This window comes from Natator depressus, chromosome 23 (genome assembly GCF_965152275.1).
Source record: "Natator depressus isolate rNatDep1 chromosome 23, rNatDep2.hap1, whole genome shotgun sequence".
Taxonomy (NCBI): Eukaryota; Metazoa; Chordata; order Testudines; family Cheloniidae; genus Natator; species Natator depressus.
The window spans coordinates 7,269,098-7,290,707 of record NC_134256.1 but is presented as its reverse complement, the minus strand read 5'-3'; the positions used below and the strand labels follow the sequence as shown (position 1 = coordinate 7,290,707).

Here is a 21,610-nt window from a genome sequence, read left to right as displayed (position 1 = left end):
TACTTTTGTCCCTACATACTTGTGTTGTTTATTTGTATTCACCCTTTATAATTTGACCGAGTTTCCACTTTTTGTAGGACTCTCTTTTGAGTTTTAGATCATTGAAGATCTCCTGGTTAAGCCATGTCTAGTAACGAGACTCGATGAGCTCAATCTATTTAGCTTAATAAAGAGGCGCATAAGGGGTGATTTGATTAGTCTATAAATACCTACATGGGGAACAAATATTTAATAATGGGCTCTTCAGTTTAGCAGTGAAAGGTCTAACGTGATCCAATAACTGGAAGTTGAAGCTAGACAAATTCTGATTGGGCCAGTGAGAGTAATTAACCATTGGAACAATTTACCAAGGGTTGGGCATCTCCATCACTGACTATTTTTAAATCGGGATGTTTTTCTAAAAGCTCTGTTCTAGCAATGGTTTTGGGGCAGTTCTCTGGCCTGTTGTATACGGAAGGTCAGACTGGATGATCACAACGGTCCCTTGTGGCCTTGGAATCGATTAATGTTCTTGCCCCCAAAGAGATTACAGTCAAAGACAGACATGACACAACAGGTGGATTCCAGAAACTGATGGGGAAGCATGAGGGACCAGTGAGACCGTTCTGATCAGCAGGATGAGCAGTCGCCACAGCTGCTGTTTTTCATCTTGTACACATTCCCTTTGTGCTTTGTCTTGTCCTGCTACAGCTCACAGGCTTGGGGACTTCACTTGCTCTCCACCCTGCCCTCGAGTCTCTGTATATCCAGCACCTGGCAGCATTGTGCTCCCCTGTCAGCCACCTTAAGGTGGCTCTGACATGGCTGTAGTGGGCAGCAGACTAAGGATCTCCACGAGAGGCTGCAGAATCCAAACTCGCCTGTGGCTTCCCCTACCCACCAGTTTCTAAGAAGCTCTCCCCCCATCTGCCCCACCCCACCCTTTTTTAGCCTCATAGGCACTTCGTGCCCTGGCCTTCCAACTACAAAGCGCCCAGCCTCGTCAAAATAAGCCACCTCCCCATGCCACTTTCTCAAAAAGGAGATGCATTTATTTTTTCCCTGACACCACCAGGATCATGTTCTTACTCTTTCATGGGATGCTCTGACTCTCATCCGCTTTGGCAGACTCCCCTCAGGAGTGATCACAGCTCAGTTTCCAGCCTGTGGGCCAGGGAAAAGATTCACTGAGCCAGGAAAGAGAACTAAATCTTCGGCCCCTTTGCTTTCCTGAAAAATCCAGGGATTCAAGCAAACCTATCTCCTAGTTGCAGAGGTATGAGAGTTGGAGGGTTGTTCCATGCATGGGCCAGGCTGGCATGTGGAACAGTAGGGGCTCTGAGGGTATGTCTACACTGCAATAAAGGACCCCTGGCACATCCACCACTGGCACATCAGCTGACTTAGGCTCAGGGGCTTGGACTGCAGGGTTATAAAACTCCAGAAGGGGAGAGGGTCTCAGAGCCCAGGCTCCTGTCGGTCTACACTATTTTTAGTCCCACAGCCTGAGACCATGATCCTGAGCCAGCTGACTTGAGCTCTGAGACTTGGTGTTGTGGTTTTTTAATCACGTTGTAGTTGTACCCTGGGGCTTGCACTGTTGCAAAGTGAGGGTGGGGACAGCAGATGAGGTGAGAGTAGAGCAGAGGCCTAGAAAGGCAAGGGTGGAAGCTTACATTCAACAGAGCCGATGTGGGAATTCAGCCCAGTGACTCAGAGGGGGCTGACTTGGGCTGGTCTGCTAAAGAAGTTGAGGTTGGAATGTGGCACTCAGAGTAGATGCAAGTCTTGCAGGACACAAATTTCAGCACGCACATTCAGTGCCTGAAATGTCCTACCTCTCTTGGTTCTGTATCCTTAACACGTTTTTGACAAGTTTTTTGTGACTAGCTGCTCTAGAAAATAAATTCCTACCCATGAAGTCTTCACTGTAACTTGGCTATGGCGCTTAGTATTGTAACTGGCATACCTCTTCGGTACTGAACCTTGAAAGGATTGGAACTGTTAACTTTTCAACTTATTAAGGCAAATTAGCTTGCAGAAGGGGTGTCAGCAAGGACTTTCCACTTGGAAATGTGCAGCACCTAGAGTTAGCTGTTTCAGTGTTAAGTGTACAAAATCCGTTGTAATATCTACTTGGCATGCCCTCTCTTAGCTCAGAGGGCTGAGTAGCGTTTTTTTGTTAAGCTGTAGTTCAAAAGGAATTAACTTGGGGCAGTTCTCTGGCTTGTGCCTTACAGGAGGTTAGACTAGTTGATCACAGTGGTCCACTCTGGCCTTGGAATATACTGTATAGGGATCCAGTACTGCAGATTTCTCTGTGTGATTAAGGCTTCTCTTAGTCCCTGGTATTGCTATAGTTTATTTTCGAGCATCAGCACAGGCTTCCATATGTGCATTTAGGTTTGGGGTACTTAACTAAAAGCTGACATCACTGCCAACTTCTGTGGTCTTTGTATCCCAGTAAATTCTCACTTACTCTGTTGCCTTGCTCTGTCGAATGGTGTGAGAATTCATTGGGGAACTCTCACGTATGTGGCCTTTTCATGGACTATTTGGACCACCGAAGAGGTTTGTTAATGCAGAGTTCAGGTTGCCTGGTGAATGCTGCCTTGTACCCTTCCAGAATGTGAAGGAAAGCTAAACTTAAAACTTCTGAAAACCAGGAACTACAAATGTAGCCCCCCGTTCAGAGCCTTGTAGGGCACAAGGCAACTGTTGTTCTGCTTTTAAGTTGTTTGCCAGTGAATTTACCTTGGTGTTATCTTGAAGTGGTGGTGATAGTGAAGAGGTTATGACTAAGGGGCACCTGTGGGGCTGGGCCATATGGGAGCCTCCTGCTGGGCACACCTTGCTGCTTCTCAGCTACCAACTCTGTCCAGCCTCTCTATGCCATGGTACGACTAGAAGGGCCAGAGGGCGGAGGGAAAGTGGTGGTAGAGGGGCTATGAAGAGTACATCTACCAGCTAGAGACAGCAAGTGGGGAGAGACACTTGAGACCCCTTATTGGAGCCTAACGTAGGGGTCAGTGTTCTGCACACCCATATGAGGCTTGCAAAGGTGTGAAATGGCCCCTTCATCTCACTGGGTGTTCTCCCAGCTCTCCTGACCCAGCTGTGTGTATCAATGGCATGCACTGAGTGTACTTGGTTTTAGTTTCCCACACAGACTGGTCAGTTTTTCATAGTGTTGTTCAGCAGGAGTCTGTAACCGTGAACTGGCACAGAACCAGTTTGCCCTGGCTGGGCCTCATGACCACAGGCTGTAAGTCTGAGAAAGTGATGTGACCGAGAGAAACCAGCGAAAGCTTCTTCCGTATGGAGCTGGCTGGCTGTACAGCGAGCACAGTCCTCCTAACAGATCTGTCATCATTTCAGTTGTAGGCTTGGTGTATGGGGCTTCTGTTATGTGATTAAGGGGGCATTTGGCTGTGGCAGAAAGGACTGGGTAAAATGTCAGTGTTAATTCACTCCCCCTCTTTCTTCCATAGGATCTTTATCATCTGGGCCATCAGCAGTTGGTTCCGTCGTGGGCCGGCACCACAGGATCAGATTAGCACTGGCGGAGCATCCCGCGTTCCGAGCCGCAACCTCTTCCCTAAAGACACTTTAATGGTAATGGTGAAAGGAGCAGGCCTGTTAGCTGACCCAGGTTCTGAGTAGGGGTAGCCACTCAGTTGTTACGGCCAATCTCAGATGTAGGGTAAATATGACCTGTGGTCCAGGTGTCTGTATCAACCTGTCCCAGAAGGATCATCATTAGTGCTTGGGGCAGAGCACTGAGACTAGAACCCTGGGAAATGAACTCTGCACTGCCACTATGTGATCTGGTGTAACTCACGTCACCTCAGTTCTCCTACTTGGAAAGTGATACCATCTCACACTAATTCAGTCTTGCCATCCCTGGATCTGACGCAGGCCAAAATCCTCAAGATGCTCTTGAAGGGCAATACAGGTCTCCTATGTTGCACGCAATTGCAGAATCCACCCAGACTTGTTCCAGAATCTCAGCTTTCCTTAAAAAAAAAAAAAAAAAAAACCTTGGAAAAAGTGAATGATGCAGTGGAGGGGAGAGGGCTGATTCTGGGAAGGGGGACGTGGTAGGGAGAGTGTTTCTGGGAAGGGTTTGGGAGGAAAGGGCTGTGTGGGGGGTGAGGGGGATCATGCTTTGGTACATTTGGCTTTGTGCAGCTGATGAATTCCAAAGGTAAGGGCATTTTTTCAGTGTGTTCTGATTGGAGTGAACTCGGGCTGAGTTATGTGGGCCCAGTTCCAATTCCCACTGGGATTTTGCCATGGATAGCATCTAGGGTGGGGAGTTCATTTCCCTTTCTTCTGCTCCCAAGGGTGTCTCCAAATCCCAGCCTGCTACATAGTCACTGCTCCTCTCTCTCCATATTGGACTTCTCCCAGGGCAAGGACCACTTCCTGAGTAGCCTTTTTCCTTGGTGCTGAAGGTTGGCATGGAGGAAACCTAGCAACCCTTCCTCTCCTGCATATAAACTAGCCCAGATACCTTCCTGTCCCTCTTGGGTATGGCCAGGTGGGAGCTGCTGCAACTACTGGGATTGTCCCTGTGAGGGCAGGGCAGTTTGAGTGTCAGTGCACCTGAGAGGTGATCAGCTAGCCAACAGGGCAAGCTGCTGCAGAGGTCTAGATGATGAGTTGAAGGGAGCAGCACTTGTAGGAACGCTAGGCAGCAGCTAGAAAACCCAGGCCTGGCTCTCGGATGGGGAATTGAAGTGGTACTCCTGAGGGCGTTCTGCGCCAAAAAAATACAAATATTTTAAAATTCTGCACACTATTTTAAAATACTGCAAATTTTATTTATCAAATAAATGTGGAGGCTCCAGCATGGCATTGGGGACCACAGGTCACTGGCTGCATAGAGGTGGGAGATCACTCTGCAGCTCCTCCCTGTGACCCAGACTCAGCGGTGAGGCTGCATCCTACCCTGATACAGCGCAAGGACCGGGCCTGCCCCAGAAACACCCCAAGGCCCTGCCTCTGTGCCAGGTGCACCAGGTATGGGCAGGCAGGCTCAGCTCGGCAAGATCCAAGTGTGGAGCAGCTTAGCATGGGGGGATCCTGGTGTGGGTTGAGAGGGTTCTGTGTGGGGCAATCTGGGTGCACGCAGCTGAGTGGGAGATCTGGGTGCCGGGGGGTGGGGGATCTGGAGCATGAGATTGTGGGGGGTTCTGGGTGCAAGGGTAATGGGACTGCAGGGGGTGTCCAGGTGAAGGTAGTTGGAGCTCAGTGGGGGTGGGGGGTCTGGGGGTGTGTGGAATAGAGCTCAGCAGGGAGGTCTGGGTGTAAGGGGTTCAATGGGGGGAGTCCAGATGCTGGGGGAGTGGGGCTCAGTGTGGTGGGGATCCAGGTGCGGGGGGGAGGGCAGGGTATGAGGGAGTCTGGATGCATGGGGGTTGGGTGGATGGGGGAGCAACTCCCTGTACAGTGATCCCTCCCCCTGCAGCTGATGAGTAATGGGCACAGGAAGGGAGCGGGAGAGAGTGTTTGCAGAGCTTCCTGCAGACTGGGGAGAAATCTGGGGGTGGGTCTGACCCAGTCCTGGATGCTGTGCAGTGGAAGAGGAAGTCCCATCCTCCCCAGCCCAGCCGGGTTTAGCAGTTGAGCCCAGCACAGGGTAGGTGCCACCAGCTGGGTCTTCCCCAGTCCTGCCTTCTGCCCCACAGTGATTTCTCTCTGCTGGCTGCCCTGGGCACCCAAAACATCCTGCTGGGGAGTTGCATGACCGCTCTTGTGGATTCCCTTTGCTTCCCTGTCAGAAAGTCATTTTTCTCCAGGGAAGCAAAGAAATCTGGGGTGGCATGAATTCTGTGCATGTGCAGTGGCTCAGAATTCCCCCAGGAGTAAAGTGGGAATGAGAAGAGATGGGTGGGGTTGCAGGAAATGAGAGAGGTTTAAAGGGAGGAAAAGTGAGAGCCAGTGGAGAAATCTTGTCCTGTGTGTGCAAGGGACACCTTGGTCCCCAAACCGTGGTTTCCTGGCTAGTGGTTTTGAGCCCTGAAATAACTTCCTTCCATTAAAGGATCGGAGTCTGGAAGAGTTCTTTCCAGTTCCCATCCGTGGTGGGATGCCGAGAAGGATGTGGTACGGCAATGTTCTTCCCCCAGCAGTCAGCCAGGTGCTGGTTAGGAGACTTGGAAGCTCGATCTCTGAAGTTTGAGCAGCTTGAATGGGAGGGAAATGAAAATAGAACTCTGGGAAATGAACCCTAAACTGCCACTGTCAGGCAGATTCCTGTGGCCTATATTCGAGCAACCCTGGAGCTGAATTAGTGGAGGTTTGAAAGCTAGGCTTTCCCTTGCTGAGGAGCAGTGTCTGTCCTCTTTCCAGAGGACACTGGCTTTGGACATCACATGCTGAGCATGTCCAGCAAAGTTTGTAAAGTGTGCACCCAGCTCCCTGTCAGCTCCATGGTTCTCACTGATCAGCACTTCCCAAATGGGTCAGCGCCAGTAGGCTCTGCGGTGGGCCTGGGACGCTGCACGTTCACTGTTCTCTTCCACTGACTGACCAGAATTCTCTGCATGTCACCCTGGTTTTGTGCAGCTGCACCCACTTCCTGCCCACACATCATCCCCTCCTCCCCCACTTTCACACTGGGTAACCAAACCATCAAGAGGACTTGTCAAAAGTCATGTGGGAAACTTGTGGCGGACCAGTGTCAAGCTGCAGTCTGTTGTCTCCTAGGCCTGTGCCTCTAACCGTGGCACCGAGGTATTCGCCTCTTGCTGCAGAATTAGGCTCAGAATCTCAGCTCTCATTTTTAAAAAATGTATGTTTCTAGTCCTATAACCTTAAAACTGTGAGACAAGCAGAAACTGCCACTGTGATGCTAGTGCAAGGCTGCAGAGAGCCAAACAAAATAGCTCTAAGGTGTGAACCTCCATTCAGTCAGGACCCTATGTACTCCATGGTTCTGCAGCTGCAAACTTGGCATGTTTCCAGGAGGTCGTGGAGTTTGTTTTTTTGCTGTGGGTTTTGCCATTTTGCTGTGGCTGAGTGCTGATGTTTTGTCTTGTCTCTCTGCCCCATTGGATCCTGTCTTCATCCACCTTTTGCTCTGCAGCATTCCCCACAAGTGGAAAGCCAGTTGGATTCCAGCATGTGTTCCCTGCTCTGCTCAATGGGACCAAGCTGTAGGGGTCAGGGTGCCAGAGTTGGGGGCTAGTTTGCAGCAGGGAAGCTGGAAGTGCAGGTGGTGAGCAGGGCTGTCTGGAGAACGGTGCAGCAGCTGAGACCCAGGGAGATGAGCCACTAAAGCTAGCTCTGTACCATTCTGTCTAGGATGCATGGATGGGGGTGGTTGCCATCGGGGTTATCCCAGTTCCATATGGAATATGTGTTGCCCTGCCCTTAACCCTCTACTCTACCGTGCAGCTGAAGCAAGGAGCTCATTCGTTGTCTCTGTTTTCTTAACTTTAAAAGGGACCGGGTAGCACTAGTGCATTTCCTGCTGTAGGTTTGCTCACTTGTGTTTTGAAGTCCGTTGTTTGACGGTGTCATAAGCACCTAGATTTGCAGCAGTTCTTCTGAGTGGCACTGTGACTTCAGAGCATAGATGGATTTGTCACATTACAGAACTTATTCCACGTTCTGTGTCTTAGGCTCTCTGTCTGTTTGTCTTGGGGGTGTGAAAAATCCACAGAGGCATAGCTATACCGACATAAGGCTATGTCTACACTGGCACTTTCGTTGCTAAAACTTTTGTTGCTCAGGGGTCTGAAAAAACACCCCCCTAAACGACAAAAGTTTTAGTGACAAAAGAGCGGGTATGGACAGCGTTACGTCTGTTGACGAAGCTGCTGCCCCTCATTGGAGGTGGTTTTATTTTGTCACCAGGAGAGCGCTCTCGCAGTGAGAGAAGACGGCCACACAGTGCATCTGACAAAGGCGCGGCTGCAGCAGTACAGCTGTGCCATTGTCAGGTACGCTGTGTAGATGTAGCCTAACCCCAGCGTAGACAGCTCCAGGTCGATGGAAGAATTCTAGCCTAGATACCACCTCTTGGGGGAGGTGGATTACTTACACCGATGGGAGAATCCTGTCTCTCTGAAGGTAGTGTCGACACTGAAGTGCTTGTCTACGTAGGAAAGTGTTTGAAGTTGTACAGGTATAATTAAACCTGTATAACTAAACCATGTAACTCCCTGTGCAGACACTCTTCTTCCGGAATAAGAGTGGTTTTTTCAGTTTAGTTTAAACCCTTTCCCAAGCAACATAAGCTAAATTTAAAAAAAGGCCCTGTTCTATGGGAATACGACTCTCTGCCTAGGGAGTTATAGCTGTTTAGATTCAGACCTTAGCTTATACTGTTATAACTTTCCCATGTAGACAAGCTCATAGTGATTGCATAGCTAACCTGCTCAGTTTACAGCTTTAGAGCTGTTTTCCTTGCAAACCCATCGTGGGATCTGAGACACAAGCTGGGGTCTTTCTGACTCAGCAATAAAGATTGTGCAGGCACATAAACTTTTGGAACCCTGTTGCCCTGCGTGGATCACATAGGTATGACAGAGGGCAGGACTTGACAGTTGGCATACTGCTAAAGATCCTGATGAGAGACAAGCCACACCAGACTCCAGGTTCCCCTCGCATTCCTGTGCTGCCTCTGCATGGTTAACTGGAGTCAAAAGCAGGAGAAACTTATGTTAGCCAGCAGATCTAACTGTTCTCTTGTGAGCCATCTGCTGAGTCAAAAGGGGCCACTTGTCAGAGCAGAACCACTCTTCACAGGTAAGTAAAACAGCATTACAGTTGGAGTTCCATCCAGGGGTGGCTATCTGCTCCTGGCAGAGTATCCCCTTTCACCCACCCTCCCTTCAGTATTTTAATGTCACCATCAGGCTGAGCTGTCTGCCAGAAGCAACCCTCCTCTCCTCTCCCTGCAGGACCTTCACGTGTATATCTCAGAGCATGAGCACTTTACAGATTTTAATGTCACCTCAGCACTGTTTTGGGAGCAACGGGATCTTGTCTATGGTGACTGGACCAGTGGTGAGAATGCAGATGGGTGCTATGAACGCTATGCAGAGTTAGACATTCCTGAGGTTAGTACATAACTGTGATTTCTCTCTTCCTAGGTGGTTTTTCTCCTGACGCTGGATAATGGGCCATAGAATGGAGCACTGACATGGAGATGAGTTGTTTTCTCCCCTTTTTTGCTCTGTGTCCTCCTTTTAAAGCCTCAGATGAAATGCTTAGGCTAAGGCATTGCAGGCTTTCCCTCTGCAGCCTTCAGGGATTTTATGGAGTGACTGATCTTTCCATAAGTAAGGTGTAGCTGGCATTCTATTACGAGATTGAGTTTCACTCTCCTGATTTGGCCAGCAATAAACTCCCCTGCCTGCAATGTCCTTTCTGTCCTTGTTCCAGAGCAGGAGTCAAATGCTGAGATGTACATGCACAAGGCATTGGTCAACTTGCAAAACCAGCACCATTTCCTTGTTTGCAAATGAGTGTTGTCTTTGGGTGGTGGCGAGCTGCTGCTCTGCCAGTGATGGTGAAGTCTGGAACATCTCCTTTTATTCAGACCCAGCCTTCTCTCTCTGCCCATATGACTAAAACTCTCACCCAGGCCCCTTATGTCCCATCCCGACTCTGGCTCCTTGCTACCTCTGGCCTGTTCAAAATGCCACTGCTGAGATAGTGTTCTTGGTACATCAGTTGGACTATATTACTCTCCCTCTTCTGTTTGCTCCGCTAGCTCCCCCTTTTGCCTTGTCAGACTTCAGCTGCATGCTATCACTCTTCAGGTCCCTCCTTCTATCTGTTACTGTTTGCTAGCAAGTGGTCTCCTGCCACTCCTCCTGCAGTGTCTGCCTCAACAGCCTGCTTGCCTGTAGCTCCCATAGTGCTTGCTTCTGGGCCATAAGTAGGCAAGGATCATCATCTCTAAATTGATCTAACAAGCCACTATCCAATCTTTCTCCAAACTCCTCCTAAAAATCTACTGCTACAGGACACTGACCACTGCAGTGGCAGACAGATGGCCCTTGGGGATTACCGAGGCCTGGCTTGGTTGTCTTTTAGTTTTTAATCTTATAAACATTTTTTAAAAAACCCCAAAGTTACTTGGAGCCACTAAGGGGGCTGGGCTGGGTTGGGGGTAGAGCCAAAGATAAGATGGGGTGGGGCCAGGTTGCAAGTGGAGCCATTGAGGTGGTGGGGCCATGTGATCCTATCACTGTTCTCAACTTCTCACCCACATTCTTTCTTTTATGCCCACTTGGTTTTGTCTGCTATTAAGCTGCACGTTTTTCAAACCATCCATGTCTGAATGGCTCCCACGCAATGGGGCTTCACCTCCCTCAGGCCCCATGGCGTTACTGTAATACAAAACAGTCTTTGGAACAGCCTTATTTGTCCGTCACAGGGGTTCATCTCTTGAGTCACCCCAAAAGGTTTAATACTTTGCAGCCTCTGTATGGTTAAGAGTGGGCTCCTGCCTTCCTTATGGCCAGACAGGGCATGGGAAACCTCCTTTATCTAATCATGATTAGAGAAGTAGCATTCCGAGAGCAGCCATTCCCACTGTTCAAACATATTATGCAAGTATTATGCACAGAGCTAATTTATGGGCAAGGCTGTCTTTTGTTCCAGGTTTGTACAGCACCTAGCACAACAGGGTCCTGGTCCATGACTGGGGCTCCTCGGCACTATGGTAATATAAATAAACAGCAGACTGAAATAAGGGAAGTGTGGCACTTACATGGAAAGAGCAATGGTCCTGTAGTGATGAAGCTTTGTTTAGAATTGTAGAGAGATGTAAATCTAGTTATAAAACCGATGTTGTGATGTTCCCCTCGTATGGGCCCTATGTATTAAGCATTTTCATTACATAGGAAATAGCCATGTCATTTGGATTAGCCAGTGGACTCACTGGAGCATAACAGATGCTATTAGTGCATCCAGAAGAGGAAAGCAATGTGCCTTGAAGTGATCATGACTGGCACAGTAAGCTGCTTGATGCAGACTGCTCTGCATAGCCTAGGCAGTGTTGTTCCTGGTTTTCCAATGCAGGGAATGAGGCGGCTAACCGTCCTGTTGGTGTGTGTGATTTCAGAGTGTGCAGCACAATGGCTCCATGTACGTCCATGTGTATTTTACGAAGAGTGGCTTCCATCCTGATCCCAAACAGAAGAACTTGTACAGAAGACTTGCTACAGTTCACACATCACGAAGTAAGACCGCTCTTGCTGGCATGTGTGGTGGGGTTCAGTAGTGTTTGATTTCCGTCTTCTGAAGCATCGGGGATGGTCATGGCTGGAGATGGGACAGTAGCGGGGTCAGGGCTCTGAGGTGGCATCGAGCATTCTTTCTCAGGTGCTTGGCTGGCTGGTTTTTGCTTACATGCTCAGGATTGAACTGGTTGCCATACATGGGGTTGGAAAGGAATTTCCCCCCCCCCAGGTCAGCGTGGCAGGGACCTCAGGGTTTTTCACCTTCCTATGCAGCGTGTGAGTGCTGGTCACTTGCTAAGATTATCTGGGTGTATCTCACTTAATTTCCCTGCAATTGTGGGGGCCTTGGGCACTGGTGCCTCTCGGTCCCTTCTGTTCTCCGACTCTGGCATATAATAGTCTAGTCTTCTGAGCGCTGTAATGCTTAGGTCTAATGTTGGTTGTTGAGTTTACTGTGCAGATACTGGGTACTGTTGGTGGCCTGTGATACACAGGAGGTCAGACTCTGAGGCGGTGGTCCCCAATGTTCCCTCTAATTTTTTCTATTCATGTGTGGCATAAATGTTATGTGTACCGAGGTATGTGCAGATGTTCGCCACCAGTAGAAACAAAAAACCTAGAGACAATATATATTTTTGAAAAGTTACCATAGGGATAATTAGTCCACCAGGACAGCTTAGGCATTTTAGAACTCACGGCTCAAAGAATCAAATTTAAAGAGAAATAAAAATTATGAAATGCATAAACCAGTTAAAACACTATAATTTTATTCTTTCAAAGTGTTATTTTAGCGAATATACGTGCACTGCAGGAAGTGCCAAGAAGTAACAGCAACAATAATACAAGTGTGTGTTGGGAGGTGTGTGGGCTGCTGGGGAAACCCGTACACTGTCTCTTTAAGACACACTGAAAGCTCTCCTACTCTGTCCTGAGCCCTGTTGTCTCCCCCTCCCCTGCTCGCAGAGATGGGGTATGTGGCGAGGGGAGTGAGCGTGGGGTTGTGGGGGGGCGCGGCGGGAGAGACTGTGTGAGCTGGCTGCTGGGGAAATCAAGGTGGGGGGAGGGGCACCTGAACCCATGCTGCTGGCTGTGCAGACTCTGCTAATCAGCTGGGCAGCACTGGAATGTCTCCTGTGCAGCTGCCCAAGTGGGCAGCTTACAGGGAATGCAGATGGGTCCCTTCTGGCATTAAACTCTGACGGTCTGATTATGTGTGTAGTGCTCGAGCAGGGTGTGGTAACTGGTGTCATAGCACAGAAGTGTTCTAATACTAGAAGAACTGACGGAGAGCCTACCATAGTGCTGTGTGGGTTACATGTACCTTTTATGTGTCTTGCGCTTTCTAACTAAGGACTTGTCTACATGGTAAGTTAGTGCACGGCAAGCTATGGTGAGATTCTACAGCAGTGGCTCTCAAACTTATTTGATTGCGCCCCCCTTCTTTTTGTCTGTAGTAGCTTACAGTGCCCCACCCCGCTTCTGGGCACCTGGCCAGCAGCCACCACTCTCCGGCTGCCCAGATCTGAGTGTGCGTAGTAAGTCTCCCCTCTCCCCCTCAAAGCTTCTCAGGATCCCCAGAATACATTCTGCGCCACCCAGTTTGAGAACCTCTGTTCTACTGTGCTCTTACTTGCCATGTGATACATAGATTCCAAGGCCAAAAAGGACCACTAGTGTCATGTCCTGTACAGCACAAGCCAGAGAACTTCCCCAACATTATTCCTTTTGAAGTAGAACATCTTATTTAAAAAAAAAAATTCAACCTTGGTTGAAAAATTCACGATGACCCTTCATTAGTTGTTCCAATGGATAATTATCCTCACCATTAAAAAATGTGTACCGTCTTTCCAATTTGAATTTTTCTAGCTTCAACTTCCAGACATTGGATCATGTTAGACTGTTCTCTGCTAGACTGAAAAGCCCATTATCAAATATTTGTTTCCCAGGTAGGTACTGTAATCCAGTCATCCCTTAACCTTTTCTTTGTTGAGCTAAATAGTGAGCTCCTTGAGTCTATCACTATAAGGCAGGTTTTCTAATACTTTAATCATTTTCATGGCTCTTTTCTGACCTCGCCCCAATTTATCAATATCCTTCTTGAATTGTGGACACCAGAACGGGGGACACTATCCCAGCAGTGGTCACACCAGTGCCAAATACTGAGATAAAAGAACCTCTCTACTTGTAGGTTTCAGAGTAGCAGCTGTGTTAGTCTGTATCCGCAAAAAGAACAGGAGTACTTGTGGCACCTTAGAGACTAACAAATTTATTTGATCATAAGCTTTCGTGAGCTACAGCTCACTTCATCGGATGCATCTACTTGTAGTTGATTTTTCTGTTTGTGCATCCCAGCCCTTTTGGCCACAGCATCGCACTGGGAGCTCATGGTCAGCTGATTATTCACCACGATTCCCTAATCTTTTTCAGAGCTGCTGCTGCTTCCCAGGAGAGAGTCCCCCATCCTATAGGGGTGTCCTACATTCTTTGTTCTCTAGATGTATGCCTTTACCTGTATTAAAATAATACTGTTTGCTGGCATCCAGTTGACCAAGCAATCCAGATCTTTAAATCAGCAACCTGCCCCTTGCAGAACCCTGCTAAAAACACACCTGCTTGATGAGGCCCCCCCTTACAATTACTTTGACACCTATCAGCATATTTAATTTATTTAAAGTATCATGTTAATTTTGTATCTTCCTAGGTTTTAATCAGAATGGTGTGGGATACATATTAAGCCCTACAGAAGTCTTAGTATATTACAAGTATTATCTTTATCAGCAAAATTTGTAATCTCATACCAATCAAGTTAGGATCTGTTTTCCATAAACCCATGTAGATTGGTATGAATAATATTACTCTACTTTTATTCTTTCTTAATCGAGTCCCATATCAGGCATTCCATTATCTTGCTGAGGATCAGCGTCAGGCCTACAGTTACCTAGGTCATCACATTTACCGTTTTTAAATATTGGCATATTTGCTTTCTTCCATTCTTTGGAAACTCTGTGGAAGTTACAGGATTTATTGAAAAATGAGTATTGATGGTCCAATAAGCTCCTCCTCCAACTCTTTTTAAACTCTTGGGTGCAAGTAACCCAAATGAGCTGATTTAAAAATTTCTAGCTTTGGTAGCTGCTGTTCTTCTGTGAGTGCTCGCTCATGTCCATTCCATTCTAGGTGTGTGGATGCCCACGTGCAGAGTCGGAGAGTTTTGCCTTAACGATATCGGTAGGGTCGGCTGTGGCACCTGCTTGAGTGCCGCGCTCACGTGTCGGTATATTAGGCGCTGCCGGCCCTACGCCCTGTCATTTCCTTCTTACTGCCTGTGACAGTTAGTCGGAGCACCTTGTCTTGCATTGCAAGAGTGTGAGCCGTTCTTACAACCCATTGTTCTGTCTCCTTTGTATTAGTTTATAGGTACTTAGACCATTAAGTTAAGTGTTAGTATAGTTTAGTAGGTGCGGCAGGCCGATGCCCATTAGCGACCCCCACAAGAACTGTTTAAAGTGTTTGCGGGACAAGTGCAGTAATCTGCAAAAACTTTCGCCCTCGAACTCAAGGAGCGGGATATCCAGTTGAGGGCTCTCCTCATGGAGGGTGCACTTCGTCCTGCCTCAGAGCCCTCCCAATTGGACTCCATGCCTAGCACCTTGGCATCAGTGCGGAGCACACTGCCAACACTGGGGTCCGCCCGGCACCGTTCCCCCTCATTGGTGCCTAAGAAGCGGCTGCAGATGAAGGGCCTGCCAGCACCAGAGGGGAAGGGGGCTTCAGGAAAAGGACCTGTCAGGCCACGTACCCACCCCAGAGCTACACGGGGATACCGTTATGGTCCGACGCCCCCCAACCTACCCAGGGATCTGCCTCTTGGTAACGGCAAGGGGCCCCGGATCCTTGTAGGTCCTTCGATGCCCAAAGCAGTCCTGGCGGCCACAGATCAAATAGGCCGACTGGCACTGTAGACACCAAGCCAGGCGACAGGCCCAGCTAAGGCCCCCAGCATCCAAGGGCAAGCCGGTTGTGGGACTGCCCTCTAAATCAGTGGAACATCCCTGGTCCCCAGACCGCAGGTGCAGGTACCGCAGTCCCGGTTCCCGTTTAGAAGACCAGGTTCCTCACGCCACAATCTCCACCTACAAGTCGCAGGACACCTGAGTTAAGGCACCAAACCCCATACCCAGGGTACCATCAGACCTCCCACCAGAGATGACCACGGCACAGGTCACCATCGCCTAGGTGGTCTCCCAGGTGTCAATCCCCTCTGGTCCGGGATAGTTCCCAATTGCAGCACTGGTCTCCAACTCCCTGGTACCGCTCTTCAAACGACACTGATCCTCGCCCTCTCCTTACTGGTCACTGATGAGGTTCAATCAGCAGACTCAGGCCTCTACTGCCCATCCAGAGACCAGGGTGGAGCTATGGTCTGGGTCGGAGTGGCAGTTCAGCCCCTCACCAAGGAAAGGTGAGTCACCACCAACCTGCAAGACTGGCACAGCTCCTGCAGTGGCGGTGTGGCAGCAGAGACAGTGGCCCACTCAGTGGCAGTACTGGAACCCATGGAGTATACTCCCACCATTTCTCCCTGGCCACATCAGACAAGCTGCCTCCAGCACCACTGACACCAGAATTGGAGCACGGTGCCGAATCTGAAGTGGGGGCAACACACCCAAGGAGCCATCCCCAGACAAGGAAGGGGAAACCGCCCCTCCCCCTGCAGTGCAGTCGTCGTTCTCTCCGGATGAAACGGTGGTGAGCCCATCCCAAACAGGCAGTCCCCCCAACTACTTTAAGGCGCACCAGGCCCTCCTCTAAAGGGCAGCTGCCAATCTGACCTTGGAGGTCAAGGAGCTAGCGAAGGAGTCTGACAACCTCTTTAATGTTATATCCTCTACCAGCCCGGCCCGGGTTGCACTGCCTGTCTACCCAGAGGTCCTTAAACTTGCCAAATCAGTATGGCAGACTCCCTCTTCCATTCTGCCTACCGCCAAGAAGGCTGAAAAGAAGTACTATGTCCCTGCAAAGGGATTTGAATACCTGTCCACCCACGCTCCAGCAGCATCCTTGGTCGTGTCCGCTATCAATGAGTGGGACAGTCAGGGCCAGCCTAGTGGCACACCAAAAAATAGATGCCAAGAGGTGGGACTTGTTTAGCAGAAAAATTTATTGGACAGCCAGCCTTCAATTTCAGGTGTCTAACCAACAGGCCCTACGAGGCAGGTACACCTTCAATCTGTGGGACTCCATTAGCAAATTCAAGGATGCCCTTCCATGGGCCCAAGTCCAGGAGTTTGCCACCTTAGTGGAGAAAGGCAGAGTGGTAGCGCAAGGCACCCTCCAGATGGCCTGGGATACTATGAACTTGGTGGCCAAGGTGGTCGCCTCTATAGTGGTCATGAGGCTCAGCTCCTGGCTACGGTCCCCCAGAGTCTGAGGAGATGCAGACCACTCTTCAGGACCTCCATTTTGAGGTAACAGGGTTCTTCTCTGAGCTTACCGATGCTCAGCTCCACAGCCTTAAAGACTCCCATGCCACCCTCCATTCCTTGGGCCTGCACACTCCTCAGCAGGCTAGGAAGCCGTTCCATCCTCCACCTCTTCAGTCAAGATACGGGGCGTCCCCTGTTCAAGCACTCACAGGAAAAAGACAAAGACGAGGTTTAAGCAGCAGCACCCTTCATCTTCCCGTTCCTCTGCCCAGCCTGGTCCTTCCAGAAGCAGGCATTTTGAGGGTGCACCTGAGGATGGCTACCCAGTCGCTTCCCAGGATCCACCCTCTTATTCTTTCCTCAACTACCTGCTCCCCTTCCAGTCGGCCTGGTCGTGGCTCACCTCAGACCATTGGGTGCTCGACGTAATATCTTCGGGCTACACTCTCCCTCCCTCCCTGTCCCCCTTCAGAGAGCTTTCTCACGAGCAGCTCCTCATTCGAGAGTTCGAGAACCTCCTGACCCTGTGGGCAGTGGAGGTGGTCCATTGGGACATGAAAGGGAAAGGGTTCTACTTCTGCCACTTCCTAATCCTGAAAGCAAAAGGAGACCTCAGACAATTCTTGACCTGCGCCGCCTCAGCGAGTCTCAAGAAGTTGAAGTTTCACATGGTCTCCTTGGCCTCCATTATCCACTCCTCTCACCACTGCTCACACGTGCCTGCGGTTGTTGGGCCACATGACAGCCTGTACTTATGTGGTCTGGCATTTGTGGTTCCACGTCAGGCAGTTTCAGGCATGGCTGGTGTTGATCTACATCCCCAACAGACATAGCATGAACCATCTAGTCAGGGTCCTGGACCATGTCCTGTCGTCACTCACATGCAGGAAAGATCCTGCATGGGTGTTGAAGGGAGTTCCATTTGCAGCCCCACTCCTATTAGTTACCCTCGTCTCTAATGCTTTGGACCTGGGGTGGATAGCCCACCTGGGCAATCTCAGCATGCAAGGTCTCTGGTTTGGTCTCGATCACTCCCTACACATCAATGTCAGGGAGCTCAGAGCTGTTTGCTTGGTCTGCCACGCCTTCCTACCTCTCATAAAGAGCAGAGTGGTTCGGGTCCTGATGGACATTACAGCAGCTATGTTCTATATTGGGGTGGGCTAACTTTTTGGTCCGAGGGCCACATCAGAGTGTGAAACTGTATAGAGGGCCGGGTAAGGAAGGCTGTGCCCCGCCCCCAAATATCCTGACCCCCATCCGCTCCCTCCCACTTCCCGCCCCGTGACTGCCCCCCTCAGAACCTCCGACCCATCCAACCCCCCTTGCTCCTTGTCCCCTGACCGCCCCCTCCCAGGACTCTACCCCCTATCCAGGCCCCCCCGTCCCCTGACTGCCCCGACCCCTATCCATACCCTCGCACCCTGACAGGCCCCCCCAGGATTCCCACACCTATCCAACGGCCCCCTGTCCCCTAACTGCCCCCCTGCGGTACCCCGTGCCTCTTATCCAACACACACACACACCACCCCACCCCCCGCCACCTTACCATGCAGCTCAGAGCAGCAGGACTTCGCCGCCTGGCCGGAGCCAGTCACGCTGCCCATGCAGTGGCATTGCTGCGGGGGAGGGAAAACAGCGGGGGAGGGGCTGGGGGCTAGCCTCCCCAGCCAGGAGCTCAAGGGCCAGGCAGGACCGTCGGCCCACGGGCTGTAGTTTGCCCACCTCCTGTTCTATATCAACGAGCAAGGCGGAGCCAGATCATCTGCTCTTTGCCAAGATGCCCTCCAGCTATGGGATTTCTGCGTACAACATGACCTCCATCTGGTGGCCGCTCACCTCCATGGGGCCAAGAAGACTTTGGCAGATTGCCTAAGCAGGACCTTCTCATCTCGCCACAAGTGGTCCCTCCATCCAGAGGTGATCAGCATCATCTTCCAAAGGTGGGGAACTCCGCTGGTGGACCTCTTCACGTCCAGGCAGAGCAGGAAGTGCCACCTTTTCTGCTCCATTCGGGGGTCTGAGAGAGGCTCCCTGTCGGATGCTTTCCTGCTCCCACTGTCAAACGCTCTGATATGTGCCTTCCCTCAAGTTCCATTCATTCCACAGAATCCTCGTGAAGATCAAGCAGGACTGGGCTAGGGTATAGAGCGTCACACCTACCTTTTCGTAACTGCTGTTCTTCGAGATGTGTTGCTCACGTCTGTTCCATTAACCCACTCTCCTGGCCCTCTGTCGGCGTTGCCAGCAAGAAGGAACCAAGAGGGCATAAGGTTGGCAGTGCCTAATATACTGATGCATGAGCACGGCACTCGGGGGGGCGCCACAGTTGACCCTATGGATACAGCTAAGGCAAAAATCTCTGACAACTAGGTACACGATCATGCACACACCTAGAATGGAATGGACATGAGCAACACATCTCGAAGAACAACAGTTATGAAAAGAAAAGGAGGACTTGTGGCACCTTAGAGACTAACCAATTTATTTGAGCATGAGCTTTCGTGAGCTACAGCTCACTTCATTGGATGCATACTGTGGAAATTGCAGAAGACATTATATACACAGACACCATGAAACAATACCTCCTCCCACCCCACTCTCCTGCTGGTAATAGCTTATCTAAAGTGATCAAGTTGGCGGCCAGCAGCAGGCCGGCCCCCCGATGGCCGCAATGTCTTCTGCAATTTCCACAGTATGCATCCGATGAAGTGAGCTGTAGCTCACGAAAGCTCATGCTCAAATAAATTGGTTAATCTCTAAGGTGCCACAAGTCCTCCTTTTCTTTTTGCGAATACAGACTAACACGGCTGTTACTCTGAAACCTGTCAGTTATGAAAAAGTAGGTAACTGCTTTTTCAACATCCTAATAATTTACTATTGGAATGGAAAGTGTCATCATATAACTTGACTACATCAGGCTTTTTCCAAATAAAGAACAAATATTTATTGAACACTTCTGCCTTTTCTGCATTATGTTGATAATTCTACCATTTCCATCGAGTAATGGACCAGTACCATTGATAGGATTCTTTTTGTTCTTGATATATTTAAAAAGCTGTTTTATTGCCCTTAACTCTACTGACCATAGATTTCTCCTTGTCCCTTTGCTTCCCTTATCAATTTTCTACAATTCTAAGATTCTGATTTATGTTCATTACTATTGAGTTCCCCTTTCTTCCATATTTTTATAGCTGCTTTCACTTCCTCTCTAAGCTAGGTTGGCCTTGCTGCAGTGCACGGAAAGGTCTATAGTGCACTATGGCATACTGCTATTAAACGGGAGCACGTTAAAGCACACAGGGGAACTTTTAGTGCACTCTAGGGGGGCCCACACGTTGAGTTAGTGTGACAAACTAGTGAGCTGTAGGCTCTACCCTGACTTGCTATGTAGAAAAGCCCTAAGATGCTTGTTTTAAATGGGTTGCTTCATTAATGGAAACAAAATAATTGGGATCCTGTCCTTTCATTGAGGTGGCAGAGGATTGAATATCTCTCTTTCTCTCTCTCTAGAGGGAGCTTAAAACTAGAATTGCTGTTTTAAACCACCCGATTGATCATTTGTTGTCAGATCATCCCTGCAACAAGAGTCGCTGCAGGATTCCCATAAGGCAGCAGCTAGTCAGATATGCTGCTCACTTTCATTTTGTTGTGGTCTATTGAACACAACTATCTGCAAATTGTTTGTACTTGTCTATGGACTGAATGCACACAGAGAGGTCATCATTTACCAATGGTTCTACCATTCCAGCTACCCTGCGTCTTCCTCAGTCTGCTTCTCTGGATGAATCGCTCCATCTGGTTATTGCAGTGGGACCAGGGAGTCCGGAACCTTCATTATATGGGTGCTTCCAGTAATCCCCACTGGGAATGCCCTCACACTGGAAGTGTCCTGCTTGTCGGCCATTACTCTACAGATAGTCATTAAACTGACTGGGTTAGTGATTGTTTTCATTAATTTAAGCATCAGGATAGTCAATGAGTTGTTGAGCTTGAAGCGAAGATTAATGGGTGACTTGAACACAGTTTATAAGTAAGGATACAATTTAGTAATGGAGGTCACAGATTCTGTGACTTTATCGAACCTCCATGACTTCTTCAGCTCTCAGCATTACCCCTCTCCCCCACCCCCGGCTGTGGCGGGGGCTGTGCACATGCCACTCCATCACCTGCCGGGGCTGTACACGCGCCGCACACATCTCCCCCACACACACCCCGGCCATGGCTGCAGCTGGAGTGTTAGGATATAGATATTCAGGCCTGTCTGTAAAGGCCTATACTTTAAGAATGTAGGTATATGTTTATCATTTAGCTAGTTACAGGGGTATAAAAGAGAGAATCAAAATCACTGTCTGCCTGTGTAAGGGCCTTCTCTCACTGGGACAGTCTGAGGCCCTGTTCTTAAGGTAAGGCCTTTGGTTAAGCAGCAGAGGCAGCCATAAGCTGGGAAGTGTATGGTGTCATGCTCGCATTCCAAACTAGTCATATTGAAATAAGGCAATCTGGAGCTGTTAGAAAGGTGATCCGATCTATCGCCTCCAGATAAAGGGAAGAGTCTAGAATATGTAAAGGAAACTTAGTTTGATAGTTTGCTGTTTGGTAGGAAGTCACTTATCAATAGACATAGTTGGGAAACCCTTATGTCTTTATAGATGTAGTGGTGAAATCCTCACTTCTGTATTTTATCGTAGTTCCTACTTTGCTATTGTTTGTTTGCATGGTCTGTGGCTGGTTCTGTGATTTTTTTTTTTTGTCTACTGTAATTAATTTTGCTGGGTGTAAACTAATTAAGGTGGTGGGATATAATTGGTTAGCTAATCGTGTTACAGTATGTTAAGATTTGGTTAGGTAAATTTCAGTAAAATGATTGGTTAAGGTATAACTGAGACTATTTTATAAATTAGGGGCAAACAGGAAGTAAATTAGGATTTGAAAATAAGGAAAAAGGAACTTGGATTTAAGCTTGCTGGAAGTTCACCCCAATAAACATTAAATTGT

At 49.1% G+C, this 21,610-nt stretch overlaps 1 protein-coding gene across 2 annotated transcripts in view; it reads left to right on the top strand.

Annotated features, from left to right (window-relative positions):
• CLPTM1 (CLPTM1 regulator of GABA type A receptor forward trafficking) overlaps positions 1-21,610 on the top strand; it is a 46,824-nt gene that overhangs the window by 5,703 nt on the left and 19,511 nt on the right. For both annotated transcript variants that reach the window (XM_074937276.1, XM_074937275.1), the window contains exons 3-5: positions 3,471-3,594; positions 8,895-9,053; positions 11,069-11,186. In XM_074937276.1, coding sequence (XP_074793377.1) covers positions 3,471-3,594; positions 8,895-9,053; positions 11,069-11,186 — 401 coding nt within the window. The remainder of the gene's footprint in view (positions 1-3,470; positions 3,595-8,894; positions 9,054-11,068; positions 11,187-21,610) is intronic.